The sequence below is a fragment of the Adiantum capillus-veneris genome, chromosome 1 (genome assembly GCF_014529385.1).
Source record: "Adiantum capillus-veneris isolate H3 chromosome 1, ASM1452938v2, whole genome shotgun sequence".
In the NCBI taxonomy this organism is placed as follows: Eukaryota; Viridiplantae; Streptophyta; class Polypodiopsida; order Polypodiales; family Pteridaceae; genus Adiantum; species Adiantum capillus-veneris.
In genome coordinates this window covers 173,653,928-173,673,917 of record NC_140931.1, presented here as the reverse complement: position 1 = coordinate 173,673,917, position 19,990 = coordinate 173,653,928, and the positions used below count along the sequence as shown (strand labels likewise).

The following is a 19,990-nucleotide window of genomic DNA, read 5'->3' as shown; positions in this document are numbered from 1 at the left end:
CAGGTGTCTATTGGGGAAGTACTTTGCCTAATAGAAACTGACAAGTCGACAATGGAAATGGAGGTCATGGACGAAGGGTATGTAACAGCTAGATGGGTTGTACTCAGGAAATTTTTTGGGGCTGTGTTTTATGCTGTTGTATCAACAATTCTTAGCGTGAAGTTTGAAGTCTTTTGAAGGATGAAAAAATAAGGCATATTAAAAGTGCAAGAACTTGGTGATTACTAAGTCTTTACCGAGGTTAAATTTAAGGAGCAGGGTGAATGGTCTATTTTGAAATTCTGCAGGATAAATATTCTTATAATTTAGAGCATCTTACATGGGATCACTGTAGCTGGCACATTGAGGAAATAGTAAATAATGTAGAAGTATTGCAAGAAATTCTAGCTGCATAGCCTAATAACCACACTATTTACACTCCTGTTTTCTGGAGTTTATACTCATGATGCCTGTTAACTTTACTATTGGATTTAGTCAGCTCCGAAATCAATGGAAAACAATCTTCTTTAGTGTGAAAAGTGTTTAGACTTCCTTTTTTCATGTGATATTTCTAATGTAGGTTGCTAGAAAAAATCCTGGTGACAGTTTTGGTTATATGATGTTTTGTACTGCAGGTTTCTAGCAAAAATCCTGGTACCAGCTGGCTCAACTGATGTAGCTGTGGGACAAGACATTGCTATAATTGTGAGTTTGTTCAATAACATTATGATTTCTATCAAGAGAGAGTGGGCAAAGGGTTGATTTTTGTATGTGGTCTCGTATGCATGTTAAGAGCTTCAGAATTGCTAACTAAGCACTCACTATGATTCTGCATGTTATTAAGGCAGGTTGAAAATGAGGAAGACATTGCTAAGGTGAAAAACATAAGGTCATCAGATTCAGCTGCAGCTACCACAGAGAATAGGAGCAGAGAGGAAGATGAAAAGATTTTTAAAAGCTTAGAGGCAAAAGCCTCCACCATTCCACCAAGGCAAAGGCTGGGTCCGTCAGTCAGGAGACTCTTAATCGAAAGTGGAATAGATGTAGCAATACTGAAGGGCTCTGGGCCAGGTGGTGCTGTTGTCAAAGGTGATGTAATCGCTGCGATCAAGTCAGGAAGTCAGTCAAAAAGGGAACCAGAATTGAAGAAAGTGCAGAAGGCTCATTCATCTGAAACACCGAAGACATCCTCTGAGCCATTACTACCTCCTTCCAGTGTGTCACATGACACCTTACCAACAAGTCAGATTCGAAAGGTAATGGAGCTTTACAATTTTTTCTGGTGTACTGTCTTGAGTTTTCACAAGCTTCAAAATAAATTTCAATTTTGGTAGGTGATTGCAAAACGTTTATTAGAGTCGAAAAATGGCATCCCGCATGTCTATCTATCTGCAGGTTGGTTTTGACTTGCTTCCTGTGAGGAAGCAGCATTACATTTTCCACTTACATTCCAGTCTGTTGATTCATTGATTACTGAGACTACGTCTTTGCAGAGACGGTGCTTGATGCAACCTTGGCTCTTAGGAAGGAGCTCAAAGGTAAGGTTCTAACCACAGGAGATGCTGCATCAATGTTTCACATCAGTTCTTTTTGGTGTTTCATTCTTGCCTTAATCAGGGGAACTTGAAATTTCTCGGCTTATTACCCTGTGCTAGACATGGTGAAGTGTCATAAGCTCTATAAAAAGCATGGAAGCAAGAAATCTGAAACCTTAAAACTCCAAAGCACTGTACTCAGGCATGAACTGTGTGGTTGTGTTGATATATATTTTGTAACACGAGAAAGGTTGACACGTGACATTTCCCATGCCATCTGTAATGTGTCAGATGTCGTTTGCTTAAATTATTCATTACTAGTCGTTTCTCTTCTTTATTTTTTTTACTGAAAGACGCCATCGTAAGGATTTTGGGTTTTATTGTTAGTTCGAAGCTCATGTATAAAAGATTGAGAAAGTTCAGGGCTCAATGATTGGGTTTCCACTGTCAAAGATAAACACAAAGGTGACAATTATTATGTAAAAAGTTAGGAAAGAGAGGGTGAGAACATAAGTTAAGAGGAGAGGGAGAGACTGGACGGAAGCTTGCTGCTGCTGTTTGCACCTCACCTGCCATCGCTGAACCCCCCTTGCGCCCCCCCCCCCCCCCCCCCCCCCCCCCCCCCCCCCCCCCCCCCCCTTTGCACACTGCCCCCCTGCCTGCTGCTTGCCCAGCTTGCTCCTGTCCGCGCTCATCCATCCCCGTCTGCGCCCTGCTAACCCTTTCCCCTCACTTCGGCTTTGGGCCCCCAAACCTCCCTCCCTCCCTCCCTCCCTCGTGGGGCTGCTCTCCCTCCTTCTTTGGAGGAATTGGTGGGCCATTATGCGGCTTCCGACCCACATCCTTCGCATTCTTCCCTTCCTCGTTTGCCGTTCCAACATTGGACACAGATGGAGGATTTTGCTTCGCCACCGAGTGACTCGACTGAAGCCCCCTCGCCCGACTCCGTAGAACCAACCAGTTGACTAACCCTTTCATTGATAGAGAAAGCGAGCTTAGAGGCAGAGTTAGCGCGCCTTCAGGCCACCTCTGTTATCTGCAAGATAATAAGCATCCGACCTAGTGGAGGAGAGGTGCGTGAGCTCCTCCAAGCCCGCCTATTAGCAGAGGTGGAAAAGATCATCGACATTCAGCTTCTCGTTCGCGACTACTATTCGATAGAGTTTGAGACTTCAGAGATGGCGTCCAAGGTAATTGCGATGAGCCCCCTGACCATGTGACCAACGAAAGCTCATTTTCAGTAGTGGCGCCGATCTACGGATGCTCTTGTCGACGAGGCAAACCTACCCATTTCGGTTTGTTTCCCTAGCTTGAGGAGAGTACCTCCCGCTACTTTTCAGGATAGGTTTCGAGATTGGGATCGTATTGGAGACACGCGTAAGACAACTTTTGTGCTGCCAGGGTAGCAGGGACACCTTTGGTACGTGTTCTGTTTTGAGACACCCACACCCTCCCGAAGGTTGTTTTACTACCTTGGGTGAGTTGTGGTTGGCTTCCCTTAGAATGTGGAGTATTTGGGGCTTCCGAATCAGTGCTTCATTTGCAGACAGAAGGGCCATCTTGCGAAGGCTTGTCCACGGAGGAGGCCTCGACCTGCGACACAGACCCAGCCTACTAAGGCTTGCCATGCATAGCAGACAGAGACGCAGGGAGCACAGATGGGTACCTTCTTCGAGACAGATGCCTAGGAAGAGGAGGGATGGCAGCAGGTTCGTGGTCGACGTCACCAGGGACCACGCCAGTTTGGCGCCCCTGGTCGTCGGTGTGCACTAGGCCAGCAACAGTAGGCTCCCACAAGGAACCGTTTTGACCCTCTACAACAGGATGAGCCAACGGATACCCCTTCCACCTCAGCTTCCCCTCCTCGTCTTGCTCCTCCTGCCGCCCCCACTCTCCGCTGCCACCACCACCTCCTCCACCCGTCCCCTCCGCCTGTTCCCTCCTAAACCTTATCACCGGCCTAGGGGTCAAGTCCTTCAGCACCTTAGAGGTCTCTTGGCAGTGCATTTGCCCCACAAGCCGCTTGGCACGAGAGAAGCAGCCTTACCTGCGGACGCCCTTGTTGGTGCAGACGTTGCCTTTTGTGTAAGTCCCTCGTGGGATGACTAGCTTTGACATCCGTTGCCGTTGGGACTTCTTCGACTACGACTTCACATGATTCCTCGACGACTCTTTCCCGACCTTGAGGTGGCTTGCTTTAGAGTCCATGTACTGTCTCTAATAGTTAGAGAGGCAAAGGCCCTAGTCACAACGGCTGGTTTCTCTTTCTCACTGTGTGGCAGGGATCACATTGGGTGGACTATGCATGCAATGCTGGACTGGCTTCATGTTCAGACTCTCAAGCTCTCCCACCACACGGGAGACTTGGGGGTGACAGATTTGATACAGACTCTATGGCCGTTGGCCAAGTTCTCTGTGACACCACCGGATACAGCAGCATGTAGACACATTGTGGTACACTTTTTTGCAGACACGCAGAGTGCATCTTGCTATGTATATGTTCATGAGGACTCTTCGACAGAGGATGTAGCTCTACAGACTGCAAGCCCAACTTGGGCATGGGTCCGACAAACACTCCAGACACGACTTTCTCGAGGTCGCTCGAATGCGGATTACTCCCCATCCACGCTTGCCTCAAAGATTGCGAAATTGGCTGCCATGGCAACATCGGCCTTCTCTCATTGATCCCAGGAGGATAGTCTCATGGAATGTGCAGCGGTTAGGTGGACCTCAGTTTCTACGCCAGAGAAGTTGACTCAGACAGGAGCTCCGGAGATGCCTTGTGGGTGGAGCGATTGATATGCTTATGCTACAAGAGCATCACTTGTGTGAGAGACGTATCAGGCACTGTGGACAGATCTTGCATGGTTGCTATGAGACCTTTTGGTCAGTTGCTTTTGGGCTTGGTGGCACTCAAGGAGGTGTATGCATGACTATTGCAGATTCATGGCAGCAAGCCATTGTGGGCAGAGGCATTAGTGTGCCAGGCAGGGCCCATTGGGTCACTATGCAGATACATGGCTGCCTTGAAGGTTTATTGAATATTTATGCGCCCAACCATCCGAGTGCATGGGCTGAGTTTTGGTCACATTTGGTGGAGTCCCTACCTCATGCAGAGCAGTGGTGCATTGGGGTTGATTTCAACATGCTTGAGGACCCCTCAGGCAGGATTGGGGGCAGTCATGCTACTGTACATGGGGCTGAGTCGGCTGCTTGGGAACGGCTATGTGTGATCTTGCAGATGTTGGATGTATGGCAACATGATCGCTTTGCACGGCCCTCAGACAGCCTCTCTTTTTTTAGATCCGATCGTAGAGTAGCCCGAGTGACTCTATTGAGGATAGATCGCTTCTATGCTAGTGAGCACGTTTGTGACTTGGGTGGTTCAGTTTGCATTTTGGCAGGGACTACCTTCTCTGATCACACGCTAGTGATCCTTACTCTAGCCGATAGGCAAAGGAGTGGCAGTAATATGTTAGGCATTCCTGAGAGGATTTTGCTAGATACAGCTCAGAGAACAGGTTGTTATGCTATGGACCGAGAGTCTAGATACACAAGGGGACATTGCTGCTAGAGTCGCCAATGGCCTCAGGGAGCTTAGTCGTTTCTTTCTCCAAGAGTGGATAACACGATTGGCTGTGGCCTGAGAGGAGGAGAAGCGACTACGGCCTCCTTACAGAGGATGCAGGAGCTACACCCAAGTAGTCCCTGGATGGAGAATTAGATGGATGAGAGCTGACCACCATTGGGGAGTGGCGCCATGAGTTTGCTTGCCACATTGACAGGCATCTTAGTGGACCCACATGGGCAGTAGAGTTACTGGAGAGTTTTTTTGAGATGGTGGGTCCTTTCCGTGTGCAGACCAGTGTTCGCCAGTTGAGGAGAGAGGATGGTACGGTTGCTACCAAGCCTGAGGACATACGGGAAGTAGCTAGCTACTTTTATCAAGAGTTGCTCTCAGCTAAGCCGTTGCCGGAGCGTAGGGATGCATTCAGAGAGCAAGCGTAGGCGAAGACCTCATTGAGGAGATGCGACAGATGCTTGAGAGCCCTCTCCTGCCAGAGGAGCTCGAGGAGGCTCTCATAGCAATCCCTCGTGCTGGTTGCCCAAGAGAGGATGGCTTGACTCCCAGCTTGGACAGGACCTATGTAATGCATACCGGCACATTTTGCACATAGGGAGATTCCTTATAGCATGAGTGAGGGTTTGATCTACCTCATTCTCAAGGAGGGGGGATCCCTTGATAAGATTCAACAGTAGCGTCCCATCACCATTTTCAACTCAGCCTACAAAATTCTTGCAAAGGTTATGAGTTTGGGGAGAGGATCTTGTGGTGCTCCTTGACTTTGAGAAGGCCTACGATAGAGTTGACTGGGGCTTCTTGGAGGGCACTTTGCGCAGGATGGGTTTTTCAAATGCATGGATCAGAGGGGTGTCTGCTCTCTATAGGTGTGGTCATAGTCAGCTGTTGCTAGCAGGAGGTCGAGGGGAACGCTTCATGCTTACACATTCAGTATGGCAGGGCTGCCCTCTTGCCCACTTCCTGTTGCTTTTCTACGCAGAGGCGATGCGGAGATTTGTGGCCTAAGAGGAGTTGGTTTGCGTGGCCTACAATTACCCATTTGAGGAGAGGAGCTTCTAGATGCTGAGTTTGCTGATGACTCAGGCATGTTTTTGAAGGGCTGTGAGGCCAATTTGCACAGGTGTGAACATGCTTTGGAGGTGTTTTGTCGTGTGTCGGGAGCATTGATCAACTGGGAAAAGACAATTGCTTTTTGGGTTGGTAATACTTCCACACCTGATTGATGCCTGGAGAGGGGCTTTCGTTGGATTTCTCCAGGAACGCCCGTTCGCTACTTGGGGTGCCAGGTTGGCTTGGATTTGTCACCAGAGCAGCAGACTGCCCCGCTCCTCCTAGTCATGAGGAGGAAGCTATTACATTGGAGTCGAGGCTCTCTCTTGCTGGCAGGGTGTTGTGGCCAACCGGGTGATTTTGGCCATCATGTGTTACATCACATCTTGCTCAATCTTCTTGAGTTCTTGTATCAGTCAGCTAGAGAGGCTAATCAGGAACTTCCTGTGGATAGGGAGAGACATGTAGTCGGCTCGGGCCAAAGTCTCTTGGTAGGTCATCACCTTACCTTGCTCTCAAGGGGGGTTTGAGTATCATCGATCCAGCAGGGCATAGTAGAGCCCCCTTTGGGAAGCAGGGAGGAGCCCTGGAAAGATCTCTTGTTTCATTGGATTAGAGGCCGATTCCACAGACAGGTGGCCCTTGGAGCCCCTCCACTCGATGGATTTTCATAGAGATGCACAGAGTGGGCTTGAGCAGGAGATGGGAGGACCGTTTTGCGTTGAGATTACTTTTGTCTTGGGAGCAGCTGAGGGGGGGACTTGATCAGCACCAATCCACATGCATTGAAGAGTGCTTGAGGCAGGCTCTTACATAGAACCCGTTGGTTAGTACACAGTGAGGTTACATGGTTGGCAGTAGACATGGGGTCCCATGGCAAAGAGTCTAGCCCGTACCCTGGGAGATTGGTTGCAAATTACAGCACTTCCTGAGGAGAGTTAGCATCCAGCTGCGGAGCATGAGGGGGTACAGAGCATGTGTCAGGACATCGTCGAGGCTATACCAGCAAAGTGGCACACGCCTCTCGAGCCGGCAGCTCCCAGCTGGATGGGGGCCTTTACTCGCCTTGAGGTTCTCATCGCAGTTGGGGCCTGCTCCGACTCAGGCCTTTGCATGTTCTATGAGGTTCAGCAAGAGGGTCGCCTCCACATCAGAGGTAGCAGAGAGTTGCTTTCCAGCAGATTCGAGTTGTGGGCATCGAGGGGGGGGGGGGGGGATGTGTGTGCTTGATCCGGACCCGACAGACCTTGAGACTGGACATTGGAGGCTCTGGGCATGGGAGTTGCTTTCTGTCTCGAGTGCAGTGGGACCGTGGGGAGTGGTTTTGGCGGGACCCTTTTACTTCAACAGATCACCTAGGGACCCCTTTTTTCCAGTACACAGTACGACTGGGGCGCCACATTCTGGCTGCTCAGAGAGAGGCCCGCCCTGCTGCAGCAGGTCGGTGGCAAGAGAAGGGTCTCACAGCTTAGTTCCTGACAGACTTTTGGGAGCGCGTGTGGAACAACAGACAACGGAGGCGAGTCACCATGTTTTAATGGCTTGTTGCCCATCGAGCTACTGCAGTGGGGAGTTGGTTGGTCTACAGTGGCCATCCGGCGGGCTGTGCTGCGTGTGACCACCCACTTGAGTCATTGTCTATGGGACTGTCGCATGGCACAACAGGTTTGGTTTCGGATTGTACGGCTGATGCTAGCCTTGTCGTTAGCTAGTCAGTACACTTGGGGATGCAGCTGCTTGGTCCACCCTCACGGGCCTAGCACTTCGGTTTGAGCTGTCCTCAACTAGCAAGATGATTGTGATATAGGGGGCCAGGCCCACACTGCAGCCTGTCACAGAGGTTACGCCTCAGGAGTGGAGCAGTGATTGAGAGCTTTGCTGGGAGCTTATCTGCAGCTGACTCTCTGGTTCATATGGAGAGCCCGTTGCTTCTGCATCTTCGAGGCCCACCCCGTCCCACCAATGGAGACTGTACAAGATATATGGCTGTAGCTAATCCACACACTTTGAGGTAAGCTCGAGAGGTTACAGGGAAGCTCCGACTGCATGCGGGAGCGCCGTGAGGCATTTCTACGACTTTGGTGTCCAGGGCCTTTCTACACCATGGTCCATGTGGCTCCTAGATGGCACTACTGGCCACCTGTGTGGTTTCCTTCTCCCATATCTTGATTTAGCTACATATCTCATTTTTTAATTGGGAGAGTCTCCCCTCATGCTGATGTAGCCCCCCCTCTTGTTGGGGCAGTTTGTAGCCCAATGTGCAGTTTTAGTAACTAGTAGAAGGATCTTTTTCTTGGAAAAAGAAAAAGTTAAGAGGAGGGTAAATTCAGATTAGAGTTGACAAGTTCCAATATGAAGTGACAGAAAGGTAGACTTAAAATCCAGAGGGGAGCAAGAAGCCCTATCAAACAGTAGAGCTAAATGGGTAGACAAGGCGATTCTCTTTTCTTATTTAATCTAAATATGTGTGATTTGGGTAGAAATTAAAATTATACTCTATGACGGGTACTAGTGAAAACAACTGTGAATGAAAGCCAAATTGTTTGAATGCAGAGGAGATAAAGTAAGTCACCCTGGATGCTTTGCTATTTCACATCCTCTCTGGCCTTTTCCTTCCATGAACCTATACGGTGTTTAACATTATCAAGCTTTTGAAAAGTGTAATCTTTATATATATCGAGTGACTGTTGATCGTGCGATGAAAGGTGATCAGGTTTGCGAAGCAGTGTCAAGTACTCGAACATACATGCACGGAAATTCTGTGCGCATGCACACGCTGTGCGCGCGTGTAACAAAAATGTTGGGCTTGTACCCTTGAAATTACTTAAGGCAATTGTGAATTACAAAACACAGCTGAAACTATATTATGAGGTAAAACCACTGGTCAAAAAACCCCTCAAGATCTTTAGGGGAAATATAGCTGAGGGAAAAATCCAAAGGATCAGGACAAGGATATATATAAATGCGCTGACATGGAAAACCGGGAGTCGAAGAGTTATACAGGGGACTACATAAATTTGCCAAAGCAGTTCCAGACTCGGCAAGGTCTATTTTTGGAGTTATTGAAAGACAGAAGAGCAATGGTCCTTATGCCTTTTGGGAGTCTGCAAAGTGTTTAATCAAGGAAGAAGACAAGAATCAGAGAATAGAAAACCAAAAAAAGACAAGGCACAAACTGTTTCGGTGTCTCGAAAGATGTGATAAAGGGGATTGGCAGAATCTTTTGAAAAGTTAGTGTTGCAAGAACTTTTTGAAAAGATCCATAGAAGACTTCTATTGATAGGAGTTCTTGGACATTTGGATTTGAGGGGGTAACTTGGGAGATAATCCTCGGATAGAGAAAGATCTTGTCTTGGAATCTACAGATGTGAGGAGCTTCTTTGTATAGAGCTCTTAAGATTCATCCCACAAGCTCTCTCTCTCTCTCTCTCTCTCTCTCTCTCTCTCTCTCTCTCTCTCTCTCGTGTGCGCCTGTGTCCATACATACATACCATAGAAACATGGTATGGGGTATAGGAATGGAGAACAGGGTTGGGATTGGGGTCGGGGTCGGGATGGCAAAAGTTAGGAAACGGGGTATGCCCCGAAGGGCAAAAGTAAAAATCAAATTTTCTGGATTTTTTTGAGCTACATGTATGTCCCACAGAGCTAAGAACACTTTGAGCATTGGATTGCACCAAAAAATAAACAAGAAACATGACTAGTGATAGCAAAATACTCCAATAAAACATTGATGGTGTGATGGCGAATACAAGTAGATAAGTACATGCCGCAAGGACTTAAAATGGTAAATGGTAGTCGGAGAAAAAGGGATTTACTAGGGGGGTGTGTCCTACAATGGCACATCAAGCCCAAGAAATACTTGCCTCATGAGAAGGCGGAATATGAATCTCCACATCTTGAAAGTTAAAGTCATGAAGGCTGGGATAGTATCTGCCTTTGCCTTTGCCTCGTCCTTTGAATTCTCATAGCCTCATTGGCTGGAGTAGTCTCATCATGTGCCATCTCTCACTCAATTAAGGAATCTGCCTGTCCCTTGCAAAGCATGCGCAAGTTAGTGCTCATAAACACTAGATCATTGGCCCTCTGGACCCCAACATGGTTCCTCTTCATAGAGGCAATGTGGTTATACACGCTCCAAAGTTGCTCGAAGCAATTGGAACTTAGAACCGGGCCAAGAACGCAACTCACAAACTGCTGCAACTCAGGCCGATGTGATCCATAATCCTCCCGCCATAGTGTTGCCCCAATCATGGTGCGATCCAACTGTGCATCTAGAGAACCATAGCAGCCCTTCTTTTGCCGATAGAGAGAGAGTTGATCCCTAACCTTGTGTTGGTGGTCTGTGCCAGGACAAAGTGGTTCAAGGCAATGTGTGACCCATTGCCCACCTCCTTATCACTGTCTTGCTTTTTTCCTTGAAATTCAGGGTTGACCACAAAGGCCGTTGCATGTAGGGGAGAGAAGTAGGCATGCCACGTGGAAACACACAAGCACTTGATTTCTTCGCGGTCGTCCTTATTTGTCGAATCCTTTTTCGGGCTTCTAAATCATCCAATCCATGGCGTCATAGACTTTGCCTATGCATGGTTGCATGCCATCAACAACCCGCACGTCATTATTTTGTGACACACACATACACGCCTTTGTGTGTGGATAGAATTCAAGCTTTGATTTTGGTTTACGATATAAGTTTTTTCTGTCTTGCATATGCTTTATATCTAGCATACTGTAGAGGAGTTGTGTTGCTAAATGGACTATTTTCTTAAATTTTGGAGTAATTTGTATGTATTGAAAATCAGTATATTTAATGTGTACGCTTGAACTGTAATAGTTAGGAACTTTAGATCTACCGGAACTGAGAAAAGCCATCAGGATCAAACAACTTTGAAGCGTCATTTGACGGGTGACATTGAGCATCGTGACGTAGTTGTTCAATAAGTTTGGTGGAAGCGAAGGAAAAATGGGTATTTTCGATGCATCACATGATGGGTGACGAGAGCATCAGATAGGGAATTTTCCATTGGTCTGGGAGGAAATCTGAGCTGGGTAAAGGATTACTCGTAAAGACGCAGACACAAGAATAAAGATGGGTTCTGAGAAGCTTTCTCTAAAAAGCAGGATATTTTTAAGTGCTTGTCGGGAAAACATATGCTTTCCCGGGAGGAAATGTAACCGGCTTGGATACTCCAAGCGAGAAATCAATAGCAGCACACAAATAGAAACTTCATAATCACTGAACTTTAATGGGGAGAGAGAGAGAGAGAGAGAGAGAGAGAGAGAGAGAGAGAGAGAGAGAGAGAAATGAAATGAAATGTTATATTAACGTCTTCAAAAGGCCAAAGTGACCTATGAGACCGGAAAGTTACAATGCGGTGTATCTGATACAAAGTCAGATTAACAAAGTAAATTAAACTAGGATAACAAAATATAAATACTGCGGGATCCTAAACTAAGCAGTACAATGTGAAGACAATATGGGAGGGGAGTAGAGATCCATCTTCATCTGCACTCTGGACGACGAAAGAGTATGGCTTGAATCCTTTGCCATAGCCTCCTTCGAAATTGTGCAGCTCCTCTCCTCCCTCGGGGTCGTCTAGATCTCCCTAGCTCCAATGCTCGGTCTATGAGAATGCCAGTAGTGCGGGTCGACCATTCCACTGTCGCGGGTTGCTCCTCTGTCTGTTCTTCTGGGTGTACAGTATCTAGTGTAAAGAAATCTGTGATTTGTCTCTGGGGATGTCTCTCTTCACCTCTCCTCAGTAAGGTTTCTCTATGCTTGTGTAACTCAAGTAGATAAAGCCCAAGACATCTTTGATCCTCATAACTCATGACCCTAGATAGAGGCCCAAAACCTTCTCTGAATAGACAGTGAAAACGACCTCGTATCTCATAGTACACTGTGCAATGACATATGTAATGTACTTCTGTCTCTGGCTCTAGATGGCATAAGCGGCATATTCTGTTATTTGCTGGTGTCCCTCTGAATCTGCTAGTCTCAATCGCGAGCTGATGTGAGGACGTGCGTATCTGGCCAATGGCACAACGCAAACCATGCGAAAGATGCGTGTCCATATAGCTAGGTCGAATTACAAACCCATCCCCCGTGAGGTGGAGAAGATGCTCTCTATAGAAAGCCATCTTTGTGCCCAACTCTTGTAACGGCTCTATCCATGTCCTCCTCGTGTCCAGCTGGATCAAATCCTGACGGATGAGTCTATTAATCTCTACCCGTGTCAGAGACCTCAAGGGTGCTTGAAGAGAGTATTGAAAAGGAGGCAACCTGTCCATGGCAGCGTAACCGCGAAACGTTTCAAGGCCGAAACGTTTCACCCTGAAACGCGGCGTTTCACCACGAAACATTTCAGTCCAAAATGAGAGCACAGTGAAATGTGAGACTGAAACGTGCGTTTAGTGACTTTGAAACTAAAACTATGGTAACTTATTGTTAGTGAAACGGCTTGTGTTTCACTTGGTGAGCGAAATGTTTCAAGGCCCGAAACGTTTCACCTGTCCCGACCTGTCGAAACGCGTTTCATGGTGACGTTGGTCCATGGTGAAACCATGTGTCTGAAACCATGATGTCATCTGAGCATACCAGCATGATGTATCCGTGTTAAGAGCTAATTGTCTGGAGGACTCTAGAGCCACCCTGGCATATCTGTCTCTGGTAGTATCCCACAGACTGTGTACAAAGGAGACTGATCTTGTGAGCGCCTCAATCTCCATAGGGGGGGCAGCTAATTCCGCTCGAATGATATCATGCGGTACAAAAACCTTGGCTCTAATCAGCCGAGAGATCATAGATACCAGGGGCTTCTCCATACGCCTCCACCCATCCTGCCCTATAGAAGGTCCCCAAACCTGCACCCCATATAACATAGTAGAGGCAACCAAAGTATCAAAGAGCCATAACTTTGTCCTAGGTTCCTGGAACTGAACCTGTGAACACATCCTCTCCATTCCTCCCAGAGCCGCACCGGCTCTAGTTAGTCTAGTCTCTGCTGCTCTTCTCAAAGAAAATCTCGGCCCAGTGAAGACTACCCCCAGGTAAGTGTATGCATCTGTATACTCCACAATCTCCTGACCATATTTGAAAGTAGGTACTGATCTCCTGACCCATTGCGGTGTGGTGTTAAACACCATAACCTTTGTTTTAACTTTTACCTAGGTTTACACCCAGTCCACTATCCTCTGCAAAACTGCGTAGTGCGTCCAAATGTCGTTGCATACCTTCTGGTGAGTCAGATATCAGTACAATATCATCAACATAAAGCAACAATGGGATCCTCGTCCCTGCCAGCTGGGCACCCCTGTCACCCTTTCTGTCAATGTAAACAGACACCTCATCAACATACATACCAAATAGAGTAGGAGACAATGGGCAACCCTGTTTCACTCCAATAGTAGAGTGAACTAAATCAGATACCCCTTCTGGAGTGCATACATGTCCCACCACTGATCTGTACAAAGCCATTATCCCCCAAATTACCTCTATGGGCACCCCCATCTCTTGCAGTTTGCGCATCAATCGAGCCCTTGGTACCATGTCAAATGCTTTGCGAAAATCCACAAAGCTACAATAGATCCGTCTCCCATGTGCTCTGCCCTCCTCAATGATGGCCTTGAGTGTCAGAATATGATCAAGAGTGGAGAAACCCCTCTTGAAGCCAGCCTGACCCTTTGCTCGTACACCCTCGCCCTCTGCCCAGCTACTCAAATGTTGCTCCAGAATAGATGCATCAATCGTGCCAATGTGTGTCCAACCATAATAGTGCGGTAATTCCCAGGCTCTGTAGGGTCACCAGCCTCGAAGATGGGCACAATATTAGACAACCTCCAGGTCTGAGGTAATCCCTCACACATGGCACGATTGAACAACACTGCGAGAACCTCCATCAGCATATCCTTGGCATGTATAAAATGCTCCGCTACTAGACCGTCATGATCATATGCCTTCCTGGTCCTCATCCTGTCGATGGCCCTTCGTACCATCTCAGGTGTAAAGAAAGTGCTTGTAGCTGGGCAAGGCTTGGTAGGGTCTGGAAGGGGTTCCTGTCCCGGAACCGTATATAATGATGTCGCATATTGGCCCCACACATCAGGTGAAGTAATCACTGGGGGAGGAGAGTGCTCATGGAATAGCCGCCATGCCTCTCTTGAGTCCCTACTCAAGAACATCTGATATAAGTCTCGCTCCATCTGAGCTAGGTAAGCTCGCTTCTTCCGTCGCACAAGGCGTCGGAAAGCAATCCGAGACTGTCTGTAAGTGATGACTCCTAACAGAAGATCCCTCTGAAGCTAGGCTCTCATCTCTCTGCATTCCTCATCATACCAACTATTCTGGGGCATGCTCCAAAATGTCGTCTCTTACCCGGCTGAGTGTGTGGGTATGCCACTGATGCAGCCCCATGCAGTGTCTCAGTCAGTATATTGGTGCACTCCTCCACTGAGAGGCCTGTACCATTCGTGCCAGCTGTGCCTTCCAGTAGACGGTCCCAGATCTCCTCTGTATAAACGAAATCAGTCTCTGGTGTAAATGTATAGCGGGTGTGTGGCGTGCCTCCTGGTGTCTGGGTTGTACTACACTGAAATTTAACAGACATTGTCAATAGCGCATGATCTACTGCTATGCCCATTGGCTTGGCTCCCACTGTGAAATCCTGAATGCAGGGGACAAAGCTTGGTTGTGTCATAACATAATCCACTGTACTGGCCCCATGTTTGTGTGGAAAGCATGTGAAACCGGTTGCTTCGGGAAATCGCTGTAAGCCATTAAGTATGGCTAATCCATGTGTAGTCGTCATTTCCATGAGGTATCTTCCATACTCCGTCTGCTCTCTATCATCTGATCATCTGTCCAGTCCCAGCTCACCCACATCCATCTCTCTAAGCATCTCGTATGAAGTGTCGTAGAAGACTGTCTGCGAGTTGCCCGTTCGGGCATTAAAGTCCCCTAGGAGAATGATATCACCATCCCTACAAAACTCCCATATGTCATCATCTAGAATAGAGAAAGGTGATTGCCCTCTGGATGCAGCATACATGGATGTATTGGGAGGAAAGTAACATATGGCAATATATAGGAATCAACCTGTGTCAGCTCTCAGTCTCACCCACATATATCTAGCATGATCATCTCTTCGTACAATATGCAGTAATGGTTGTAGTTCCTCTCTAAATAGCACTACTACTCCTTCTGAACCTCTGCTCCCATGCTGAGATCTCGCATTTGTCCTGTGAGTTGTCTCCCATCTGTAACCCATCACATGTGGCATTACTTGTCCAGGGGCTTGATGAGTCTCTGAGAAGAATACAATATCCTTACGGAGAGAGAGGGAGAGAGAGAGAGTTGACAGGAGCCTACGGAGTTCCGTGCCAAGAGGTATTGGCCCCAAAGACTGGCGTCCCTTTCGGTATTTCTTTTATATTAATGCTTGATCAAAGTGCAACTCCCACGGGTGCTCGCTCTTAGACTCTGCGTCCAAATGCTCTGAAGAGTGAGCCTCCTTGGGTCACTTATAAACCTTATGAGGGGCGCTAAAATCAGAGCCCCCAATAGCTTCAAACTCAAAAGCAATAATCCATAAAAGAAACTGGCTCAAAATCTGCTAGTAAAATCAGCCAGTGCAAAAAGCGGAATTCCGTACAGGCTGCCATGTCAGCGCAAAATGCGGAAATCCGTACTGTTTGCCACGTCAGCATGTCAGTGCAAGTTCTGGAAATCCGTACAATCAACCACTTAACATGTCCGTATAGTGGCCACGTCAGCAATCCGTGGGCAGTCATGCCACGTAATTATTTTGTGACATACCCCCCTCTTGAAAGATTGTAATCTCCTTTGATTACGCTTGCAAAACAGACAGAGGTCATTAACCAATTCAGTAGACACTGACTCTTAAGTACCGACGCACTAGACACGACACCTCTAGCACTTGTACAGAGACGACAGTCACATCATTGCACATGACAGCACATGACAATTCAATCATGTCCGTACAGTGGCCAGGTCAGCAATCCGCGGGCAGTCATGCTACGTCATTAATTTGGGACATACCCCCCTCTCGGAAGAATTGTAATCGCCCTTGGTTACGCCTCCAAAACAGACAAAAGCCATAAACTGTCTTAGTAGACAATGACTGTTAGTACCGACGGACTAGACATGACCATCTAGCACTTGTACAAAAATGACAGTCACATCACAGGACATCACATGACAAATCACAGAAAAATTCATTGCAAATCTCAGACCATGATTGTCAGCAACGTATTTAGTAATCGCATCTAGATCCATCCCGGACCTCAATAATGCCCGATTAACTAATCCTTATTGCCATCATGTCTATAGAGATTTATGAGACTGAAATGCTGCAGTCATTTCGTCTTTCAGTTCTTGCACTCAAACAAATCAGATGAGAGAGTACAAATCATTCATGTTCGATTTCGGGAATTCCGTTTCATAAAGTTGTCACAAATGGGTGACGTGGCTAACCTCAGACACACACACACACACACACACAGCGAACAATTGCCCCGGAAAAAGCGCCGTAAATTGCGTTGATTGTTTGACACGTGGTAGCCCGGAAAAAGCGCCGTAGATTGCACTAACATGACACGTGGCACTGCATACGGAATTCCTGAATTAAGAATGGCTGATTTTAGCAGCTTTTGGGCCTGTTGCTTTTAAGATTTAAAAGCTTTTGAGTTTAAGTGATTTGGGGCTCTGCTTTTGGGCATCCTTGTATCTTTAATTAAGTGGGCGGGGCCTCACTTCCCAGAGCATCTGGACGCAGAGTCTGAGAGTCAGCACCTTCCCACTCTCTCGTACTTTGAACACAGATTAATACAAAAAGAAATACCGAAAGGGACGCCAGTCTTTGGGGCCAATACCTCTTGGCACGGAACTACGCCGGGCCGTGTGGACCTTATTGTGAAGTGTGAACTGTTTTGAAGTGAATCTCTGCTGTGTCGCGGTAGAATCTTGACTTGGGGTGTCTAAGTTTGTTACAGTGGTATTAGAGCGCGGCCGATTTCTCTTCTACCGGGAAATCCTATCCTTTTCTCGCGACACTTATGGATTCCAACAGAAATCAGTCAACTTCTTTTGCCTCTGCGAATGCAGGAGGAGATCGCGAAGATTCTCATGAGCAATTAGCAGAGTACGGCCCACCTCAGCCTACTCAGTTTGAGATTGAAGAGATTGAACGTCGACAATTGGTTGACGAGGCAACGAAGCATATGATTAAAATTGCGAAGGATCCAAAATTTGCAAATTTTTTGACTCAGCAATCCCTCGCAGAAGTACACACCCAGTGGCAGAAGGCTATAGAGCCACCCATCAAACCGGCACTCAAGAAACCTCCTCCTCCAAGGATGTTTACAGAACAAGAATTACAAGAGGTGGTTCAAACATAGATTAGCAGGCTTTGGGACACGAACAACAAATCCAAAAAGCACGACAAAAAGCATAAGAAAGGAATTGACTTCCCGGGTTATTTGGGTCGTCAATCTTCTTTGGCATCGGCAATAAAGTAGAAGATGTGTGTATGATTTGAAAGACTACCATGTTCTTCTTCTTCTTCTTCTTCTGACAGTTCTTCTAGCTCTTCTAACTCGGAAGAAGAAGACAGAAAAGGCAAAAAGCGAAGCAAAAAACAAAGCTTCGGAAAGGGAAAGAAAAAGGCAAAGAAGCCTAAATTTCACCCAATTTCTGACAGTTCTACAGAGGACTATTCTCAAACAGTTCGGACTTCGACGATCACATGTTTTATGCAAAGAAGAAGCATTTTTATAAAGCCAACCAATATGATTGACTCTTTTTCTGGATTCGGAGGGCTTTGACCTTCGTACAGCAGTTTGACATAGCTTTCTCTGGAGGGCATTACTCAGAGCCCTCCAAGGTCCGGAGGGCTACATCTTTCTTCAAGGAAAATGCTCGAACATGGTGGTCCACCCTTCTACTGAGAAAGGAAGTTCCGGTTAAATGGTTGAAAATTCAAAAGGCTTTTTATTTCTTCTTGGCTGACTCGGGAGTACGAACGAGATATACGAACTGCTTGGAATCATCTACGGATGACCAAGGGAGATTCTCTGGACGCTTATTGCTCGAGATTCTAGAGATCTTTCTACCAAACCTCTTCATTTAAGAAGGTCTTCTATTCAAGAATTGATGGTTCATGCGAAACGGGGTTTTGCCATACATTCAAGCAATCTGACTTACCCCACTGATGAGATCTTGACTCAGAGAATCCAATAGACTTCTAATAATGAAAGTAGAAAGAGAAAGAGTTCCCAAGAAAAGAAAGACAAGGATTCACGACCCTGGCTCACCCTTCGAGGGAGGGCCAACTACATCAAAGAGGGGAAGTGTTTTGGATGCGGGAAACAAGGGCACCTCTCCGCGAAGTGCCCTAAAAAGGCATAGCAAGAACAGAATGAAGACAGGCCAAACAGTTCGAGAGGAGTTGAGGAACGTGGCAGAAAAGGCAAGATGAAAGCAGGATTGGCTCCAGATTGCATGGGTACTGACCCAAGCACGATTGATGAAAGTACAGAACTTTGCCAAGCTTGGGGCAAGGTGAAAGATCAAGAAGCCCTTCTTTGAAGGAGGAGTCAAGGCCAACTTCATTTCACCTGAATTGGCGGCGCGGCTCAAGATTACACTTGATCGGATGGGACCACAAGCAGAGGTAGTTCTAGCAGCACCCGGACGGGACGTAGCCATTACACGTGTCATTGGCAAACTTCGGTTGCTTTGTCAGGGGTATTGGGGGCACGAGGACTTCTACATAATGCCCTTGGAAGGTTGTGATGTCCTCTTTGGACTCCCTTGGTACCATAAGAACAACACCGTGGTCGATTATCGAGCGAAGAAAGCGACATTGACAAATAAAAAGGGCCGAAAAATTGTACTTGATGTGAAAATTGAAGGGTGAGTCTGTCCCTATTGTTATGGCTTTGGCCGTTTCAAAATTAATAACATCCAGTCTATTTGTTTACTCGATCTATTTTAAAGAATTAAACGATGAACACAGGACAGATATGTCTGAACTTGATAAAGAACACCAAAATTTTCTCCACACTCATGCCGATTGCTTCTCTGAGGGCCTGCCAAGCGAGTTGCCACCATCTCGTTCTAAGGATTATACTATTGATGTGATACTTGGAAGCACACCAGCGAACCGGCCACCTTTCTGTGTGAGCCAAGCCCAAATTGAAGAGATTTTGAACCAAGTGAAAGACCTCTTGGAAAAGGGTCTTATCTAGCCGAGTACTTCACGCTACTGCTCTCCAGTGTGGTTGGTTTTAAAGAAAGAAGGATCTTAGAGAATGTGCATTGATTATAGAGCTCTCAATAAAATCACCGTCAAGAACAGATTTCCGATTCCGAGGCTCGATGATATTCTTGGCCAACTACAGGGATCCTCTTGTTTCGGCAGGATCGATTTGAAGAGCGGATATCATGAAATTCGAATCGCGCTGGGAGATGTCTACAAGACAGCTTTTTGGAGGAGCTTCGGTTTAGGTGATGCCTTTTGGCCTTATCAATGCTCCAACGACTTTTAATCGAATGATGGATAAAAGTTTCAGGGAGTACAGATCTTTTGTTGGCACTTTCTTTGATGACATTATAGTCTTTTCCAAGGATGAGGCAAAGCATAGACAATATCTGCTACAGGTCTTTCAAGCATTACGATATCACAAGCTGGTGATCAATGCCAAGAAGAGTGAATTTTTCTTACCGGAGATACACTTTTTGGGACACATTGTCTGAGCAGCAGGAGTACAGATGGACCCGGGCAAGATTAAGACCAGACGTGATTGGCCCGATTTGAAGAATATC

General features: G+C 46.9%; 1 protein-coding gene across 2 annotated transcripts in view; it reads left to right on the top strand.

The window, feature by feature from the left end:
- LTA3 (Dihydrolipoamide acetyltransferase, long form protein) overlaps positions 1-19,990 on the top strand; it is a 184,734-nt gene that overhangs the window by 109,992 nt on the left and 54,752 nt on the right. For both annotated transcript variants that reach the window (XM_086523557.1, XM_086523560.1), the window contains exons 4-8: positions 4-77; positions 615-684; positions 828-1,235; positions 1,314-1,374; positions 1,473-1,517. In XM_086523557.1, coding sequence (XP_086379683.1) covers positions 4-77; positions 615-684; positions 828-1,235; positions 1,314-1,374; positions 1,473-1,517 — 658 coding nt within the window. The remainder of the gene's footprint in view (positions 1-3; positions 78-614; positions 685-827; positions 1,236-1,313; positions 1,375-1,472; positions 1,518-19,990) is intronic.